This window comes from Dasypus novemcinctus, chromosome 6 (assembly GCF_030445035.2).
Source record: "Dasypus novemcinctus isolate mDasNov1 chromosome 6, mDasNov1.1.hap2, whole genome shotgun sequence".
NCBI classification, from domain to species: domain Eukaryota; kingdom Metazoa; phylum Chordata; class Mammalia; order Cingulata; family Dasypodidae; genus Dasypus; species Dasypus novemcinctus.
In genome coordinates this window covers 83,036,458-83,054,122 of record NC_080678.1, presented here as the reverse complement: position 1 = coordinate 83,054,122, position 17,665 = coordinate 83,036,458, and the positions used below count along the sequence as shown (strand labels likewise).

General features: G+C 41.4%; 1 protein-coding gene across 2 annotated transcripts in view; it reads right to left on the bottom strand.

Annotated features, from left to right (window-relative positions):
• VCL (vinculin) overlaps positions 1-17,199 on the bottom strand; it is a 110,070-nt gene extending 92,871 nt beyond the window's left edge. For both annotated transcript variants that reach the window (XM_058299084.2, XM_058299085.2), the window contains exon 1: positions 16,875-17,199. In XM_058299084.2, the coding sequence (XP_058155067.1) occupies positions 16,875-17,042 (168 nt within the window). In that variant the 5' untranslated portion in view covers positions 17,043-17,199. The remainder of the gene's footprint in view (positions 1-16,874) is intronic.
• Positions 17,200-17,665: the final 466 nt, after the last annotated feature.

Sequence of the window (17,665 nt, the reverse complement as noted above, 5' to 3'; positions counted from 1 at the left end):
CTTGCTCTAACACGTGGCAATAGACTTTGGTGAGGGAAGTAACTTACCACTTTATGGCCTGGTAACTGCAAGCTTCTACCCCAAATAAATACTCTTTATAAAAACAAAACAAAACAAAGCAAAAAAACCAATGGCAGGGAAGCAGATGTGACTCAATTGATTGGGCTCCCGTCTACCATATGGGAGGCCCTGGGTTCACATCCCAGGGCCTCCTTGTGAAGGAAAGCTGGCCCATGCCTGCAGAGCGCTAACAGCCCACGCCCATGGACAGCTGGTGCAGCAAGATGACCCAACAAAGGGGGACAAGCAGACACAGAAGAATGTGCAGCAAATGGACACAGAGAGCAGACAGCAAGCAAGCAGCAACGGGGCAGGCTAAATAAATAAAATAAATCTTAAAAAAAAACAACAACCCAATGACAAACCTGAGGTCAAGGGTAGGTATAGTCCTTCCCATACAGACTGCTTTCAAGATCCTACCTCAACTTGACCTTTTTGTTCTATTTTCTTCCAGGATCTCCATAAGAGAATCCATGCTACTAGCCACTATATTCAGACTTTTCTTTCTTCCACATGAGAGCAAAAAGGTATGGGCATGTCTTGTTTAATATATACACCTTTTTTTTTTTAAAGATTTATTTTTTATTTATTTCTTTCCCCTTTCCCCCCAGTTGTCTGCTCCCTGTGTCCATTCGCTGTGTGTTCTTCTGTGACTGCCTCTATCATTATCAGCTGCACCGGGAATCTGTGTTTCTTTTTGTTGTGTTATCTTGTTGTGTCAGTTCTCCGTGTGTGCAGCACCATTCCTGGGCAGGCTGCACTTTCTTTTGTGCTGGGCAGCTCTTCTTATGGGGCACACTCCTTGCGTGTGGGGCCCCCTCGCAGGGGACACCCCTGCGTGGCACAGCAGTCCTTGCACGCATCAGCACTGCGCATGGGCCAGCTCCACACAGGTCAAGGAGGCCCGGGGTTTGAACCACGGACCTCCCATGTGGTAGGTGGACGCCCTATCCATTGGGCCAAATCCGCTTCCCTGTTGCCACCTTTTAGATCTGATAGGGATTCTAGGTTTTCTGTCCTGAACTTTAAAATGGGTTCATTTGCATAATTAAAATACTGAAGTTCTGGTAAAAAAAAAGCCCACCAATTACTAGCACTGGAAGCTGGGCAATTTACTCAAATTCTTTGAGCCTTAGCATTAGTTTCTTCATCTATAAAATGGGGATAATAACCATACAGAGTTTTCCTAAGGATAAATGAAATAATGATTTTTAAATCTCATTTGCTTTATTGACTTATTTTTAAAATTGAGAGAACTATGAATTCAAATATAAATTAAGTAACAAAGAGGCTCCCTCTAGAATTTGCCCTTTCTCTATCCACATTCCTCTTGCTGCTTTATGGCAGTTTCACTATCTCTTGCCTGGATAGATGGCTCCCCAACCACAGTGTCTCATGCTTCAGTCTATCTTTCTCATTGCTACCAGGGTTATCTTACCAAACCCCTAAACTGTTCACATTATATCCCAGCTCAAAATCCTTCTGCTGTCTAACATCCTATGCTTAGTATGTTCTACTTCTAGGAATTATCCTATAAATGTATTTGCACATGCATACAATGACATATGTACTGTGACATTCATTGCAATATTACCTAAAATAGCAAAAGATCACAAGTAATCTAATGTGCTTCCATAAGGGTCTAATTAAATAAATTACGTTATAACCACCATTGGACTATTACATAAATGCACAAAAGAGGGGAAGGCTCTTTAGGTACTTACAAGAAATGTTCTCCAAAATATATTAAAGGAGAGAAAAATCAAGGAACAGAACAATATGTATATGATAAATCACCATTTGTATAAAAAAGGGAATACATATTGCTTGAATACGCATAAACTATCTTAGAAGCATACCCAAGACACTTGGTAGGAGAGAACAGGGTGGCTGGAGTTCAAGGACAGGAGAAGGGAGTGGGTACAACTCAGTGGTTTAAATGCCTGCTTCCCATGTATGAGGTCCAGGGTTCAATCCCTGGTACCTAGTAAAAAACAAAACAAAAAAATAAGCAACTCACATCAAGGACAAGAGGGAGACTTTTCACTTTCACCTTGTTGTACCTTTTCAATTTTGAACCAGGTGAATTTATTACCTATTAAAATATGAAGTATTTTTAGCTGTTTATTATAGCATATTAAAAAATCCCTTCATAATCTGGCACAATCTACCTTAGAGGCTCATTACTAAACCGTCCCCACTCCCTAACTGCACAGGCCCATCTCTGTTATCTTTTTATCAGCTCCACACAAAGGCTCTCCCATTTTCTCTGGCTGGCAAACTCTTCCTTGTGCTTCAAACACTGCCTCCCTCAGGTAGAATTAACTCCCCTCCTGTCTTCCCACCAAACTGTGCAAAAAAGTCCTTTGTCCCACTTCGTTTACATGTTTGCTCCGGGTCATCAGAGGCTGGGTTCACAGACCTAGTCCAGGCCCATCGAGGTTTATACCCTTAGGACAGAATCCAGGCCTCATATGGCAGTAAAAGTATGATGAAAGAACAAGAGACTATCAATACTGACAAACAGATTTAGAAAAAGAACAAAGCAGAATTCTAGAAATGAAAGATGCTGTCATTTAAATTAAAAATTCAGTGGATGGATTAAACAGCATATTAGACACAGCTGCAAGAGAATTAGCAAACCGGAAGAGCTGAAGAAATTACCAAATGGAAAATATAAACTGTTCAGAGACATGAAAGATAAAATGAGAAAGTCAAATATATCTCTAATTAGACTTCTAATGGGAGAGAATAGAGTGAGGGAAGAGGCAAAAATTCAAAGTGATGAAGGCTAAGAATTGTCCAGGATTGACGAAAGAAATCAATCCTCAAAATCAGGGAGTTCAAAAAATCCCAAGAGATAAATAAGATCTTAAAAGCCCTAGCAAAAAAAGACATTACCAATGTGAAATAACAATTAGAATGATAGCTGATTTGAAGACAGAAGACTGTGGAATAGTATCTTCAAAGTGATAAAAAGGAAAATATACCCAAAAGGAAGGTCTGTTCTCATTTCTCTTGCATCTCAAAGAAAATGATATATATGTAGACAAATGCAAAAGAAAAGACTGTTTAAGGCAACAATAGTGTCTAATTTGTGGAGAGAAAAAAAGTCAATGCAGAAATGAAATCTTAGACAACAGGGGACACAATGGGAATTATGTTTTAAGATCCTTATATTAATCAGGAAAACAGTAAGGATGCAAATTAATTTAAGACTTTGAAGTTAAATATGCATGTTGAAAATTTTCTAGAAAACCAGTGAAAGACTGGAAATAGTGAGCATATCTTCCAAAATAGTAGTAATGGTCCCCTGATCCTCATTTTCAACTCTGTTATTCCTGTCTTGAAAGAGATTCTCTCCTTTCAGACAACAGTACCTGGCATAATATGTGCCCATTAAATATTTGTTAAAGTAATTTAGCTGTTCCAGAATAAGATGAATTCTTTTTCACAAACTGTCATACTTCTTGACTCTTATCTGGAAGGCTGATTCCATCTTACTATTTCAGTGAGTGACCAGGCCACCCCTTCAGTTTTTTTCAGAAAATAAGACAATGAATGCTTGGGCTAAAAACCCCATATCCTAAATCCTAATTCTTGCTTTCAAATTGGAAAAAATAGTACTTTTCTCCTCACTATTGCTCCAAACAAAAGGGAGATCTATCAAACATTTAGGTTTTGATTTTAATCATGGGAAACTGGCAATCAGAGGTTTAGACACTTAAAAATGTGAGTGATATTTTCCCCAGTTGGTAAAACTGTATATTCCACAACATATGGAAGTCTACTGAAAGCTTTCATTGGCATTTTGCCTTGTTGAGTAAAAGTAAGAAACTATGCCTAGACTTTTTTTTTTAAATCAACACTGCCTTTTCATTAGACTAACATTTAAAATAGGACTAAAAAATCAGAGAAATATATTTATGATAATATCTAACACTCACTGAGCTCTTAACTATGTGCCAGGCATAATTCTAAACATGTTTATGAACTGATTTAATCCTCACAACACCACTATGAGTCATGTGCTGCTATTAGCTTTGTTTTACAAAGAAGGACTATGAGAAATAGAGATTAAATAACTTTAACAATATTACATACCTTACAGGTATCAACGGTGAGGTTTGAACCCCTAGGAGTCTAACTTTAGAATGTTGTTCTTAACCATTATACTCTATTGCCTCCCAAGATCCTTGTCATGTTTGTATGCTAATTTAGCTAGTATCTGTATCTAAAGTCTGACTTTGGAATTTGTTAACTCATTTTGGATGAATTTTGCCAAAGTTGGCTATTCTTTTAATTTGCAGAGGATCAAAACTAACAGAGAACATCAAATCCATGTTATATTTTTATTCACATTTACATATTCTGCATAATCCTGTGTTGGGCAGGATTACCCTCCAACCCCACCCCCAGGACTCTATCTGAAATTCATTCATTCAGAAAGCATGTATTAGATGATCCGACTACATGTAAGCAATGATTTACAGCTACTTTCCTAATTGATCATTCAATTTCATCAAGATTCACCCACAGCATGATATATATTTTTCTAAAGAAGCTTAAACAGTTTTTAATAGGGAGGAAGCAAATGGTCTTCCCATTCAACAAACATTTGTTCATTCAGCAAATATTTCTCATGATCTTACTGGTGCCAAGCACTATGAGCGGTGCTAAAAATTCAAGGGCAAACCAAGCAGAGCCAATATATGACCCTCTGGGGCTCTAGAGGGGAGAAAGATGTTACACAAGTAATATCACACAAATAATTACTTACAATTGTGATAAGTACAATAAGGACAAATATTTAGGGGACTACAAGAGCATATGATGGAGGGACCTAATCTAGGGTGGGAAGTATAATTAGTGAAGGCTTCCCTGAAAAATTGACATTCAACATGGAACCCGAGGATTAACAGAAACTAGTCAAGTCAAGAACTGCAGAAAAGCAGGTCAGACAAAGGGTACAGCATATGGGAAGGCCCAGAGCCCAAGAAGCTCTGTGCACAGGAAGAAATGAAAACCTAGAGTGCCTTGGGTACAAAAAGCAGAAAGAAGTTAGACTAATGTTCAAAGGTCCTTTACTAACTATGGAGTCTACCACCAGCTCACCCCTCTCTATCTGCAGCTGGTTTTACTGTGTGTTTATCATTTTTCCCCACATTACTACCATTTTATATTTTGTCCATCACTCCAAGGAATAAAAAACACTGTATTTATAGTACTACTGCACAATCCTTTAAGAGGGATAATTTCAATTCTGCAACAATTTCATAGGTAGAGAGGATATAGGTAAGAGATACCTTTTATAAGATTAAAAATTCCACTTGTATTTTAAGCAATTTGAGGCCATATATATATATATATCTTCTATATCCTAGTATCCTTCACAACACTGAACAATGTACATTGCTAGAATGTGATACATACTTTTGCTATTTGGGAAGAACAGATGTAGCATAAAAAATTAAGAACTGTTATTATAGAATTTTTTTCTATATGATTTACTAGCACATTCATATATACTTACCTACTTTAATTATATAAGAACATGTCCACCATGCAGATAAAAGGTGAGCCAGTTCTCCACGAGTGGGGTGGGAACAGAGAAAAGGCTGGAAATGTAAGGATGCTAGATAATAGAAGTCCCTCAACTTTCAACTCTAAGGATAAATGTGCCATTACTCTTTCTTCACAGGAAGCTTACTCATGGGAATAACTTAAGCTTATTTCAAAAGGTGAAATGACTATCTTGGATATTGGCCAGTTATGGTAAGAACCGCAGTGAAATACAGGCACTTTTCCTTTAAAAGTCATTCAACTGGAAATTTTATCAGTGCAAAATTCTCTCTGGGCCAAAGAGTCTATTTTCTGCAACATAACAGTATTTATTAAACAGATTTAGTTCTAAGATTCACTACCTTTCACTCTCAAAACACACACACACCACTGATACCAATCTGGTATGCTGACATGAAATTTTGGAATTGAAAAGTAACCAACCCAATATATTTTAATTTGTGAATCTTTGTTTCTCTTTGTGATTAGATAGGCATTTAATATATAGCAACATTTGAGGGCAATAAATGAGAATCTTCATGCCTCCCAAGGGAGGCAACACAGTGAGCTATCCTCATCATCATGAAATAACCTATAATGTCTAGCTGGCATATCAAGTATCAAAGCACAATCCACTTATCAAAGGACTACCATAAGCAAGGGGCTATGATAAGCCAACACAAAGAATATGATCTGGGAGTAAAGAATGGGGAGCTGATGCTTAATTTGTGCAGAATTTCTATTGAGGTTGATTGTAAATATTTGGAAATGGATAATGGTGATGGTAGCACATTTTTGTGAGATGTAATTAACAGAACTGAATTATTTTTGTGAATGTAGTTGGAGGGGGAAGTTTTGGACCATGTATGCTGCCAAAAGGAAAGTTAGAAAACAAAACAGGGGTTCTGTATAACACAGTGAACCCTGTTGTGGATGCTAGACTATGGTTAATAGTAAAAATATAAGAATGTTCTTTCATGAATTATAACAAATGTACACTATTATAAGGTGTCAATAACAGGGTGGTATATGGGGAAAAATACACCTAATGTAAACTATGGACTATAGTTAACAATAACTTTTTTTTTAAGATTTATTTGATTTATTTACTTTCCCCCCTTCCTCTCCTCCTGGCCCTGCTGTTTTTGCTGTCTGTGTTGTCTTTTCTTATTTTCTCTCCTCTAGGATTCACCAGGATTCAATCTTGGTGACCTCCAATGTGGAGAGAGGTTCCCTGTCAATTGCGCCACCTCAGTTCCTGGTTTCTGCTGCGTTTCACCTTGACTCTCCCCTTGCCTCTCTTTTGATGTGTCGTCATCTTGCTGCACGACTCACTTGCACAGGCAGTGGCTCACCATGCAGGCATTCTCATGGGCACTGGCTCACTGCACCGGCATGCTTTTCTCTTCTTCTTTTTCATCAGGAGGCCCCAGGGATTCAACCTGGGTCCTCACACAGCAGGCAGAAACCCCATCACTTGAGCCACATCCACTTCCCGACAATAATATTTTAATATTCCTTCATTAATTGTAAGAAAGGTACCACACTAATCCAAAGCGTCAGCGATAGGGCAGTATATGGGAACATGCCATTTTTTACATGACTTTTCTGTAAACCTACAACTTCTCTAATTAAAAGTTACAATAATTTTTAAAAATTATGCAAAGTGAAAGAAACCAGACACAAAGTAATACATATTGTTTGATTCCACTTATATAAAATGTAAACATAAATATATTTATAGAGACAAAGAATAAAATAAATATATAAAAAATTATATAGAGAGAATTAGATTAGCAGTTGCGTAGGGCTGGGGAAGGATAGAGGAATGAGAGGTGATTGCTAAGGGGTATGGAGTTTTTCTTTTTGGAGTAAAGAAAATGTTCTATTTTTTATTGTGGTGATAATTGCACAACTCTGTGCCCTAAAAGCCACTGATTGTACACTTTGGATGGGTTGTATGGTATGTGAATATATCTCAAAACTGCTTTAGAAAAAAAAAAAGGAAGATTATGATCCAGGCCTTGCCCTCAGGAAACCAAAAAGATACCCTATAGAAATAGGGAGGGCAGGGGAAGGAAAAACCCACAATGTAACCAATCATCCAAGGACTCATAACCCAGCATATAAGAACACAAAATCAACAAAGCATGAATGGAAAGAAAACTATGAATCCCCAATTTCATATATTTAATTATATAAATCCCCCTTTCCCAACTATTCTATTAGACTTTATTCATTTGTCTACACATAATGCATATACTTAAATAGACTAGAAGTATTTTTCAGAAACTAGCTCATTATTTTGAATTTATTTCATTCCACACCTACTGAAATAGCAGTTAGCTTGCACAGCCAAACAGGACAAGAAAGTCCTGGGATGTTGTAGCAGACTGGATTTCCTCACTCTTCTTTACAAATTCTTGAGTAAGAAAGTGAATTAAAGGTTTATTATTTTTACTTGTTTGTTTGTTTTAATGGTGAAAGGGAGGGGAGCCGGTTGTATTAGTCAGCCAAAGGAGTACTGATGCAAAGTACCAGAAACCTACTGGCTTTTATAAAGGATATTTATTTAGGATAAAAGCCTATAGTCATGAGGCCCTAAAGAGTCCAACTCACGATATCGTAAGAGGTGCTTTCTCACCCAAAGTCACTGGCTATGTGTTGAAGCAAGATGGTGGGAGATGTCTGTGAGGGGTGAGCCTTCCTTCTTTCTTATAAGGCTCCATGATTCCAGCTTCTTCTGATCTCAGCTGTAGGTTGGCTTAAAGCTTATCTCTCCCCTGGGGCTCATTTATTTCTGGGCTTAGCTGCTCTGCTCTCTTCACCAGGACAGGTATAGACTATCAGGCTCCTCTCTCTTCCCAGGGCCTCTCCCATATCTCATGAGCTGTCTCTCTTCCTCTGGGTTCTTCTGTGAGTCTGTTTTATCAGCCCACCAAAGGGATCCGGACTCAACCCTACCCTGCAGGCACCAATGATGTGGTCAAATCAAAGCCCTCATCTTAACATAATTTAATCAAATACATCTCAGCTGAATCTAATAGAATCAAAGGTTATCATGGCCCAGAGGAAAAGACCCGTTTACAAACATAATTAATATCTTTCAGAATTCATAAATAATATCAAACTGCCACACTGCTGCTCTATATAGTTAAGCTTGTATTTTTATGCAGGGAAACACAAATTGGTGTGGGGTAAAGGAAAAAGGTGATTAAGACATAGTAAAGGGGAAGCAGACTTGGCCCAGTGGTTAGGGCGTCCGTCTACCACATGGGAGGTCCGGGGTTCAAACCCGTGTGGAGCCGGCCCATGCGCAGTGCTGTCGCGCGCAAGGAGTGCCGCACCACGCAGGGGTTTCCCCCGCATAGGGGAGCCCCACCCGCAAGGAGTGCGCCCTGTAAGGAGAGCCGCCCAGCGCGAAAGAAAGTGCAGCTTGCCCAGGAATGGCGCCGCACACACGGAGAGCAGACACAACAAGACGACACAACAAAAAGAGACACAGATTCCCATGCTGCTAACAACAACAGAAGCGGACAAAGAACATGCAGCAAATGGACACAGAACACACAACTGGGGGGAAGGGGAGAGAAATAAATAAATAAAATAAATCTTTAAAAAAAAAGACAGTAAAGCACAAATCAAACTCAACTAGACTGCAAAAGGCTGGGAAACAGATAAAAATGTGAGTAAAGATAGATTTTGTAAGTTTTCAACAATGAACATGTAATACTTTTGTAAGAAGAAAAAAATGTGATTTTTTTTAAGCATCATGAAGGCTCAGCATGGCAAAAAGTGATTATTAATATTATACTGTTCAATTGTATGGTTTTTAGTGTTGTACAAAGGATAAAATACTTCAATTATGATGATAAAAACACAAATGAACAAAAATTCCCTACTTACATATTAATCTCAACTTATTTCCCTAAAAAACCTTTGCGTAAATTGTTAAGAAGAAAAAAGTTAAGATAACCTTCCTCTTCACAACCACTTCCAATGGAAACAGAACAAGTCACACAAATGTTTGGATAAAAGAAAGCTCCAGCACCCATGTAACTCTAAATTTGGGGTTATCTATACTTAACTGTCTTAGTAGCCTAATCTACCCAAACACATAGTGCAAGAATTCCACAGGTCTAATGTAAAGGAATAGAAAGATACATGAAAGTCTCCGGTGTGAGGTCCTTCCTCCAATTTATCTACTTTGTTCTACTGAAGTTTCAGAATCTTACTACAGATTTGAACTTCACTCCATAAAGCTCACTCTGAAGGATTTACACTACATAATACTAACGGCCACTGAAGCTTAAACATGCCAAGGCAGAAGTTTATATTTTCTTCCTCTAGTCTTATAAGTATGGAAGGTTTAGGGGCAGACTTGCCTGAAGGCACATGAACTGATTAAATGACCTTGTCTCATCAAGAATTCTTAGCACAGAGCATTATTCTGGAGAGAACCTTGCTGAGATACCAGCTAATATCTGACATTTGCTCATTAAGTACCATACTTCCTTGACACTGCTCTAACGCAGGTTTATTATTTCAAAATATACCCCCATTGTCATAACCATGACAGAAGATCTAATGAAAAGACTGGGCCCAGATCAGCCAGAAAGGCAAAAACAACAGATCAACTTTATGCTATCTTTGTCTCTTACCATATGGTTCAAGGAAATAAAGATCTTTTATGAGGAATTCATGACTCATAGTACAAAGCAGCAGGATTCCAAATAATATATCAACACCTGGTCTAAATCATTAAATTTTAAAAAGACACTCCCAAGAAGAGAATTTAAAAGCCTAAAGCCACTTTCAGATAGGAGGCAACATATCCTCACAGTTATGAATCTTGTAAGTGGTCTGCATAGTTGAAATGACTCTGAAACAGAGAACCACAACCCAAAATAGCCTGAACACTTTTATTATCTCAAACAATGGGCAGTCAGCCATTCATTCCTCCCTCTAGTATACAGTCTATTCTACTTGTTTCAGTAAAAAAAAAAAAAAAAAAAAAACACATTGCGAATTTGATAAGGCTGTTCCAATTTGGTTATTTTGGATGTTTGAAAGCTGGGGATGGAAAATGTTGGTTGCACAATAATTACTATTAAAATATTTTGCAAATGAAAAAATAAGTACGAGGCATATGTTTTGTAAAAAAAAAAAAAAAAAAATTACAGTGCATACCTATGACCAGCCTGGCACTGAAAATAAAGGGGTGAACATATACAGACAAGGTCCCTGCCACCAAGGACCTACAATCTAGTGGAGAAGATAAACACAGAACAAGGAGATGTGGATAAGGGAGCATATACATGCTATGCTGGACTGTCTGCTGTGGATATCAAGGCTATTCCCAGGAAGTTGATAGAAAGCTTTTGAATTGACAACCCTCTCACTTGTGATGTATATAAAATATATTTTATATGTAAATAATGATCAGTAATTTAATAAGTATATAAAATGACTTTGCTTTTAAACAAATATATCAGAAATGTTAAAATCAAAAGGAGTTCTGGCCCCATTAGAGTTGCCTTGATGCTGCCCTTACTCCTGGAGAATAAAAGGAAAAACCAACAGTCTACTGTTGTTGGCATTTCCATAGGACTTTTGCTGACTCTTATTTTGTCCACTTAGAGTTACAACAGTGCCATTTATAAAACAGCTTAGGAAAAACCCAACTTTCCACTCTGTAGATATATATGAACAAACATTTAAATTGGGATGCCATTAAAATTATAGGTATAGTTGTAGAAACAATCTCCAAAAACTTTCTATTCTTTCAAATAGTCACATGAGTAAATGTTAACTATTATTGGAACAATATTCAGATGGGTCTCCTTGTATCTCTTTTGAACTGGAGACAAAGTTTTTCAAATGAAACTTCATGGTTCTCTAAAGCCATCTGAAGTCCTATTTAACTCTAATTTAAGGCTTCGTGTGAAGCAAGCACAGATACTATAAAAAGCCTTTATCTGTTTTGCATCTGTAAGACTTTTATGCTGATCTATATCTACTCTTCCTTTTAAAAAAGAAAAAAATGTTGTGAAATTGAGTGCAGCTATAAAACAAGCCCTACCTTCCCATCATTCTTCTCATCTGGGCCCTTCATGCAAAGCTCTGCCACAGCAAGGCTACACACAGGTAACCTGGTCAGGCCCAGGGCCAGTGGAATCTTTATGACATGACATTCTTGTTGCTTCTGATTCTAAGTGGAGAACCTCCACTGATATTTAACAAGCTTGCTCTGAGTGGGGTGGAATGTGGCGTGGAAAAAAGCAGAGGACCCACAGGAAGAGGACCAGAGCTGAGTCCAGACTCGGCCACTTACTAGCTGTGCCTCTGTGGGCAGGTTACTTAATTTCTGTGAGCTACAGTTGCCTTGTCTGTAAAACAGGGACCATATCAATATCTACCTTACAGGATTGTTAGGAGATTATAGGGCTTATATGAATGTTATTAATTATTAAATTTTTCCTTAATATTTAAATTATATGTTCATTTAGAAAACTAGAAAAGAGAAAAGTGTTAAGAAAACCAATATCCCACAGGCTTATCATCCAAATATTATTATTTATTTTCAGCTGAAATAAGTCAAACACCAACCAAAACAATATCAAAGCAAAAGTAATTTCAGGTGCTAGTGTTGATAATTTACAAAGGACCAAATTAATTGCTTATCTCTTTTTAAGAGCAGAGCAGCCTTTCCCCTCTATCGTTAAAGTGAAGACAATGCTGCTATTTGTCTCAGAGCTAGTTCCAAGAGAGTATGATATATGGGTAAAGCTCATAAAAGTCAAAGCCACAAAAACTCCCAAAATAAATATTTCATGAGCCCAAGGGACAGTTACAATGCATGACCTCAGATGCCAAGGAGAAGGCAACATGTCTGAAAACCCATTAATAAACCTGGAGTGACTATAATGGTCAAGTGGAAAAAAAGAAAAATTTATATACCATACTACAAGGTGAGGCAGTCTAAGCCTTCCAACATTTTCACAATGCTTCCTGAATCCCATCCTTGGAGCTTCCTGTGTCTCTGCATTTTTCCTTTCCCACCCTCACCTCTCCTCCCCCTTCTCATCTTAATATGGTACCAGAAATACTGTTTAAAATTGTCTTATTCCATACAAAGGACTATTATTCAGCAATAAAAAAGAACGGAAATTCTGATACATGCTATATCATACATGTATTATGTATGAAAACAAGCTAAGTGAAAGAAGCGAGACACAAAAGACCATATATGATTCCACTCATATGAAATGTCTAGAATAGGCAAACTCATAGAGAGACAGAAAATAGACTGGTGGTTGCCTAGGGCTGAGGATGTATATGAGGTTTCTTTTTTGGGGGACAAAGAAAAATGCTCGAAAACTAGATTGTGATGATGGCTATACAACCCTGCCAATATATTAAAAACAACATTTAATTGTACACTTTAAATGGGTGAATTGTATGATATGTAAATTCTATCTCGATAAAGTTGTTTTAAAAAAATGGTCTTGTCAGAATCCTGCAAAGTAAAAACGGACATGTATATATTCCCATCCTACTCCTTTCTTTTAAGTGTGGAGTAAAAGCGATGACTCAGTTGAGATATGATATGTATATAAAATGTCAAGACTACTTTTGTTTGGAAAGCGGACTTGACCCAATGGACAGGACGTCCGCCTACCACATGGGAGGTCCGCAGTTCAAACCCAGGGCCTCCTTGACCGGTGTGGAGCTGGCCCATGCGCAGTGCTGATGTGCGCAAGGAGTCCCCTGCCAAGCAGTGGTGTTCTGCGCGTAAGGGAGCCCCATGCACAAGGAATGTGCCCTCTAAGGAGAGCCACCCAGCGCGAAAGAAAGTGCAGCCTGCCTAGGAATGGCATAGCACACACAGAGAGCTGACACAACAAGATGACGCAACAAAAAGAAAGGAAAAAAAAGACTACTTTTGTTTAACAAATATACATGAAATTACAAATCCAAATGAGTCCTATCCTCAAGAACATAGTTAGTTGCCTTAATGTTGCCCTAACTCAAAACTTGGTCCTCATATTCTCAACAACTGGGTGCCTTTGCTTGTAAAATTCCCTCCACCTCCAATGCCTTCCTTAGCACATCTTTAAATGTTCAAATCCCACCTGCCTTTAAGTAAGGCCCAGCTCAAATGTTACTTCCTCCAAGAAGGCTTCTCTGGCACTCTCTTCAAAAGTAATCTCATTTACCTCCGACTTTCCACAGCATCTTACTTCCTTATTGCCCCTTAGGACTTTCTATCCAGTATCATAGTTATTCTACTCAATATCATACTTATTGCTTTGGCAATAGAAAAGGTCTCAATAAATACCTGTTCGATAAATGACTACTCAGCATTGAGAATTAGATCTTCATCTGGTAAATTTCAGAAATATCTAAAAGTCACTTATACTCAAGATGTTAAATAAAGTAGTTGGGCTAAGGAATGCCCTCTTCAAAATGCACATTTTCTTGACCAAAATAAGACTAATTTGGCATATGAATGTAAATAATCTGAAAGAAATTCCCTAAGAGCAGCACTGGAATAGAACCCTCACCTGGATTATATAAATTCCAGAATATCTGTTCAAAAACAAGTTTCATTACTTTTTGGCAACACCAGGTTTTTTTTCCTAGCAAAACCTCAGAGTTCTGTCCATTCTCAAGTCCTGCTAATTCTTCTTCCATCTTATTTCTGATTAATTCCTTTTCCATTTTCCCTACCACACCCATACTCCAGGCCCTCAATTTTCTCATGACCAACTAATCTTAAAAGACTACAAATGTGTGTCCTTTGCCATAGTTCCTTCCTTCAATAATAAATAATCCATCCATCCTGTGTGCCAATGTTGAGGGTAGGAACTGTAGAGCATATAAAGAAATATTAAATGGACCCTGTTCTTAAGACCTAATCAAGTTAGGAACTTGAGGTAGGTATACAATTTATAACAATACTTGGAAACATATATTTAAGGGCTACAATTGGTAGGTCCTCTGGTCTCCCCAGAAAGCAGCCCATATAAAATCTTCCTCACACATTCTCATTCTCTCCCTTCCCTTCTTTCTTTGTTCATCTTGTTGCATAGGGCCTTCTGTTAAACTGTCCATATGTCATGAGCCAACATCAGCTCCAATTTCTCTCCAACTTGCCTCTTCATCTACAATCAAGACAATCTACAAAGTGACTCACTCACAAATACCTTTGTTCATGATTTGCTACTTATCAGCACAACCCTTCCCACTTTCTGTTATTTCATATCTCCAGCCAATCTCAAATTTCTTCTTTTGCATGTGTTGGGAAGTATGTAACTTTACGTAATTTTTCTTCAGTTTATATCTGGCCTTATTTTATTTCTTTTTTTTTTTTCGTACAGTGCCTATTAAACAGTGTTATCTAACTTCAGGTATATATCACAACCACCTACGGAGCTTCTTAAAAACACACAGACCTGCACCCGACCTCTGAGAGCTCCTCAGTAAGTCTGAGGTGGGAGCTGGACATCTTTATTTCTAAAAAGCCCCACTGGTGATTCTTATGTACACCTCAATCTGAGAACCACTGATTCATTACAATGCTCCCTACACAGCAGGCGTCAATGCTTATCAATTCATAGCACTGAAGCTCATAAATAACTTTTCTCAATAGCCTAACTAGAGATCAGTCCTTAGACTACACTAGCTCTGTTCCAAGTGCAACATGTGGTTTTAAGATTTCATTTCCTGCACCGCTACATAGAAGGACACTATTACCTTGTCTCTTTACATCGTCTCCTACTTGTTGAAAAATGGAGACCTGGAATGTAGCCGTGTTAGACAAAACACTACCTAAGAAAGCACTCTCCAGTCTTAGGTTAAAATTAGTTATAAAAAGAACAAGAATAATGTAGAATTGGACACTCAGAATAAATACAGTATTGTTACCCGACCAGGAATTTGGTCAGTGGTGTCTCCCAGTCTTCCTAGATACCAGTTTCCCAAACTGCCTGAGACAGTCAAGGGGCCCCCGAAGACTGAGAAAGACTGTCAGCAGCTGAAGTGACTCTAGAGAGGAAAGTGTTCTAATCAGATAAATCACCGGAGCCCCACCCACACCCACAGTTGCCTCCCAACCTCCCAACTGTCCTGACACAATTATTTACACGGCTCAGTGGAGGAGCAGTATGAACTTTTTCCAAAAAAAGTTTCACAGGCAGCAGTCGTCTGAGTCAGCCACTCAGAGTGGGAAAGAAAAGTAAGATATTAGCCAGGGGAGCGTTGGGAATCGGTGACAACACCCTTTTTTCCATTTCAGAAGTGAGCTCTACCTCCCCCAGGAATCACCTCAGTTCTCAGTCACAAGCTGTGGGCCGCAGGGGTCTGCAAAATCACTGAGCACACCCCCCCAAAAAAAAGTTATGGATTGCAGAGGGGGCACCCCTTCCTGCTCTCCAGCAGGGGCTGCAGATCCCAGATCCCACGGGCCTCTCGCAGCAGCTCCATCTTGCTTCCCGCCAGGAGGAGGGGCCGGGGGGAGGGCCCCCGAGTCTGAAAGGCCCCAGTGGGAGGAAGCAGTTTGACAGCAGGTAACGCCAAGTGGAAATCTCCACAGAAGGGAATAAAAGGAAGGCTGCAGCTTTAGGGGAAAAGGGGCTCGTGGCCGTGAATTACTGCGTAAGGGAAGTATCCGGTGTTCGTGCCAGAGGTGTGAGCAGAGAGAGGTGAAATGTCCAGCAGGGGAGTTGGGGCGGACAGAGACGAGTGGCCAGTGAGACAGACAAGTGGACAAAAGGGCCAGGCGCGGGGAGCGCCGGGGAGGGGGGCGGGGGAGGCAGGTCTCGGGGCGAGGGGCAGAAGTAGGAGGAGAACAGCGGGGCTCCAAAAAGGATCCCCGGGAGGGAAGGCAGGGGACAGGCCGGGGAGTCCGCCAGCCCGCAGGCCAGGCTGGAGGGGGGGTGCCGAAAAGCAGCTGCCGCCCAGGGAGCCAACGTGGGGTCTTGCCCCGCGGAGGGCAAGAGGCGACGGACCCCCTGGGAACCCTCCCTCGCCGGGCGCCCACCCCGGCCACGCGCGGCGCCGGGCAGCTCCCCAAGGCCCCCTCGCCGAGCGCTCCCGAGAAGGCCGGCGCGGGGCGGGCACGGGGCGCAGGGCCACTTGGCGGCCGGCGGGGCCCGGCGGGGGGCTCGCCCAAGGTCACGGCGCCGCGCGCCCGCGCGCCCACCGCGGCCACGCACCGCGGCCCGCCCGCGCCCGCGCCCGGCGCTCACCCGGACGAGGTTGCTGACCGCAGCCTGCACGGCGGCCACGGGCGCGGTGAGGTCGGGGATGGCTTTGCCGTCCACCTCGCCCTCCTCGTGCATGATCACCAGGTGCGAGATCTGCTGCGCCACCGGCTCCAGGATGCTCTCGATCGTGCGCGTGTGGAACACCGGCATCGCGGCGGCGAGCGGGGCGGCGAGCCGCGGGCTGAGGAGAACGCGGGTCGGCGCGGCCGGGACGGGCGCACTCGGGCTGGCAGCGGCGCGGCGACTCGCACGCCCGGCTTCCCTCCGCGTAACCAGGCTCGCGGCCGCCCCGCCCCCTCGCGCCGCCCCGCCCCCTCGCGCCGCCGCGCCCAATGGCAGCGCCGCTACGAGCCGGGCCGCCGCTCCTATTGGTCGCGCTTCGAGATGCTCCGCCGCCGCCGCGGCGCCGCCAAGCCCCGCCCCGCCCCCATTCCCGAGGGAGGGGCCCGGGATCGGGCTGCGCCGCAGGAACTGGCACCGGATTCCCGAGCCCTAACGCGGGGCGCTCCTTATAAGGGCATGGAGGGAGCGGAGCGTGCGGCTGGAGTCGGGTGGCCCCGCACCCGGGACCGCCCCTCGCCTCGGATCTGCAGAGCCCCGCCCCTCCGCGGAATCACCACAGCGGGGCGGGGTCACCTCGCCGCCCGCGGGCGCCAGTCGGAGCTGGCCGAGGGGCCCTGGGTCTCGCCGCCCCCTCTCCAACTTTTCCCTTCATAAGAGGCCTCAAAATTCTCGATTTCCTCTGAGAATACTTGAAAACGTTTTCGGTAGAA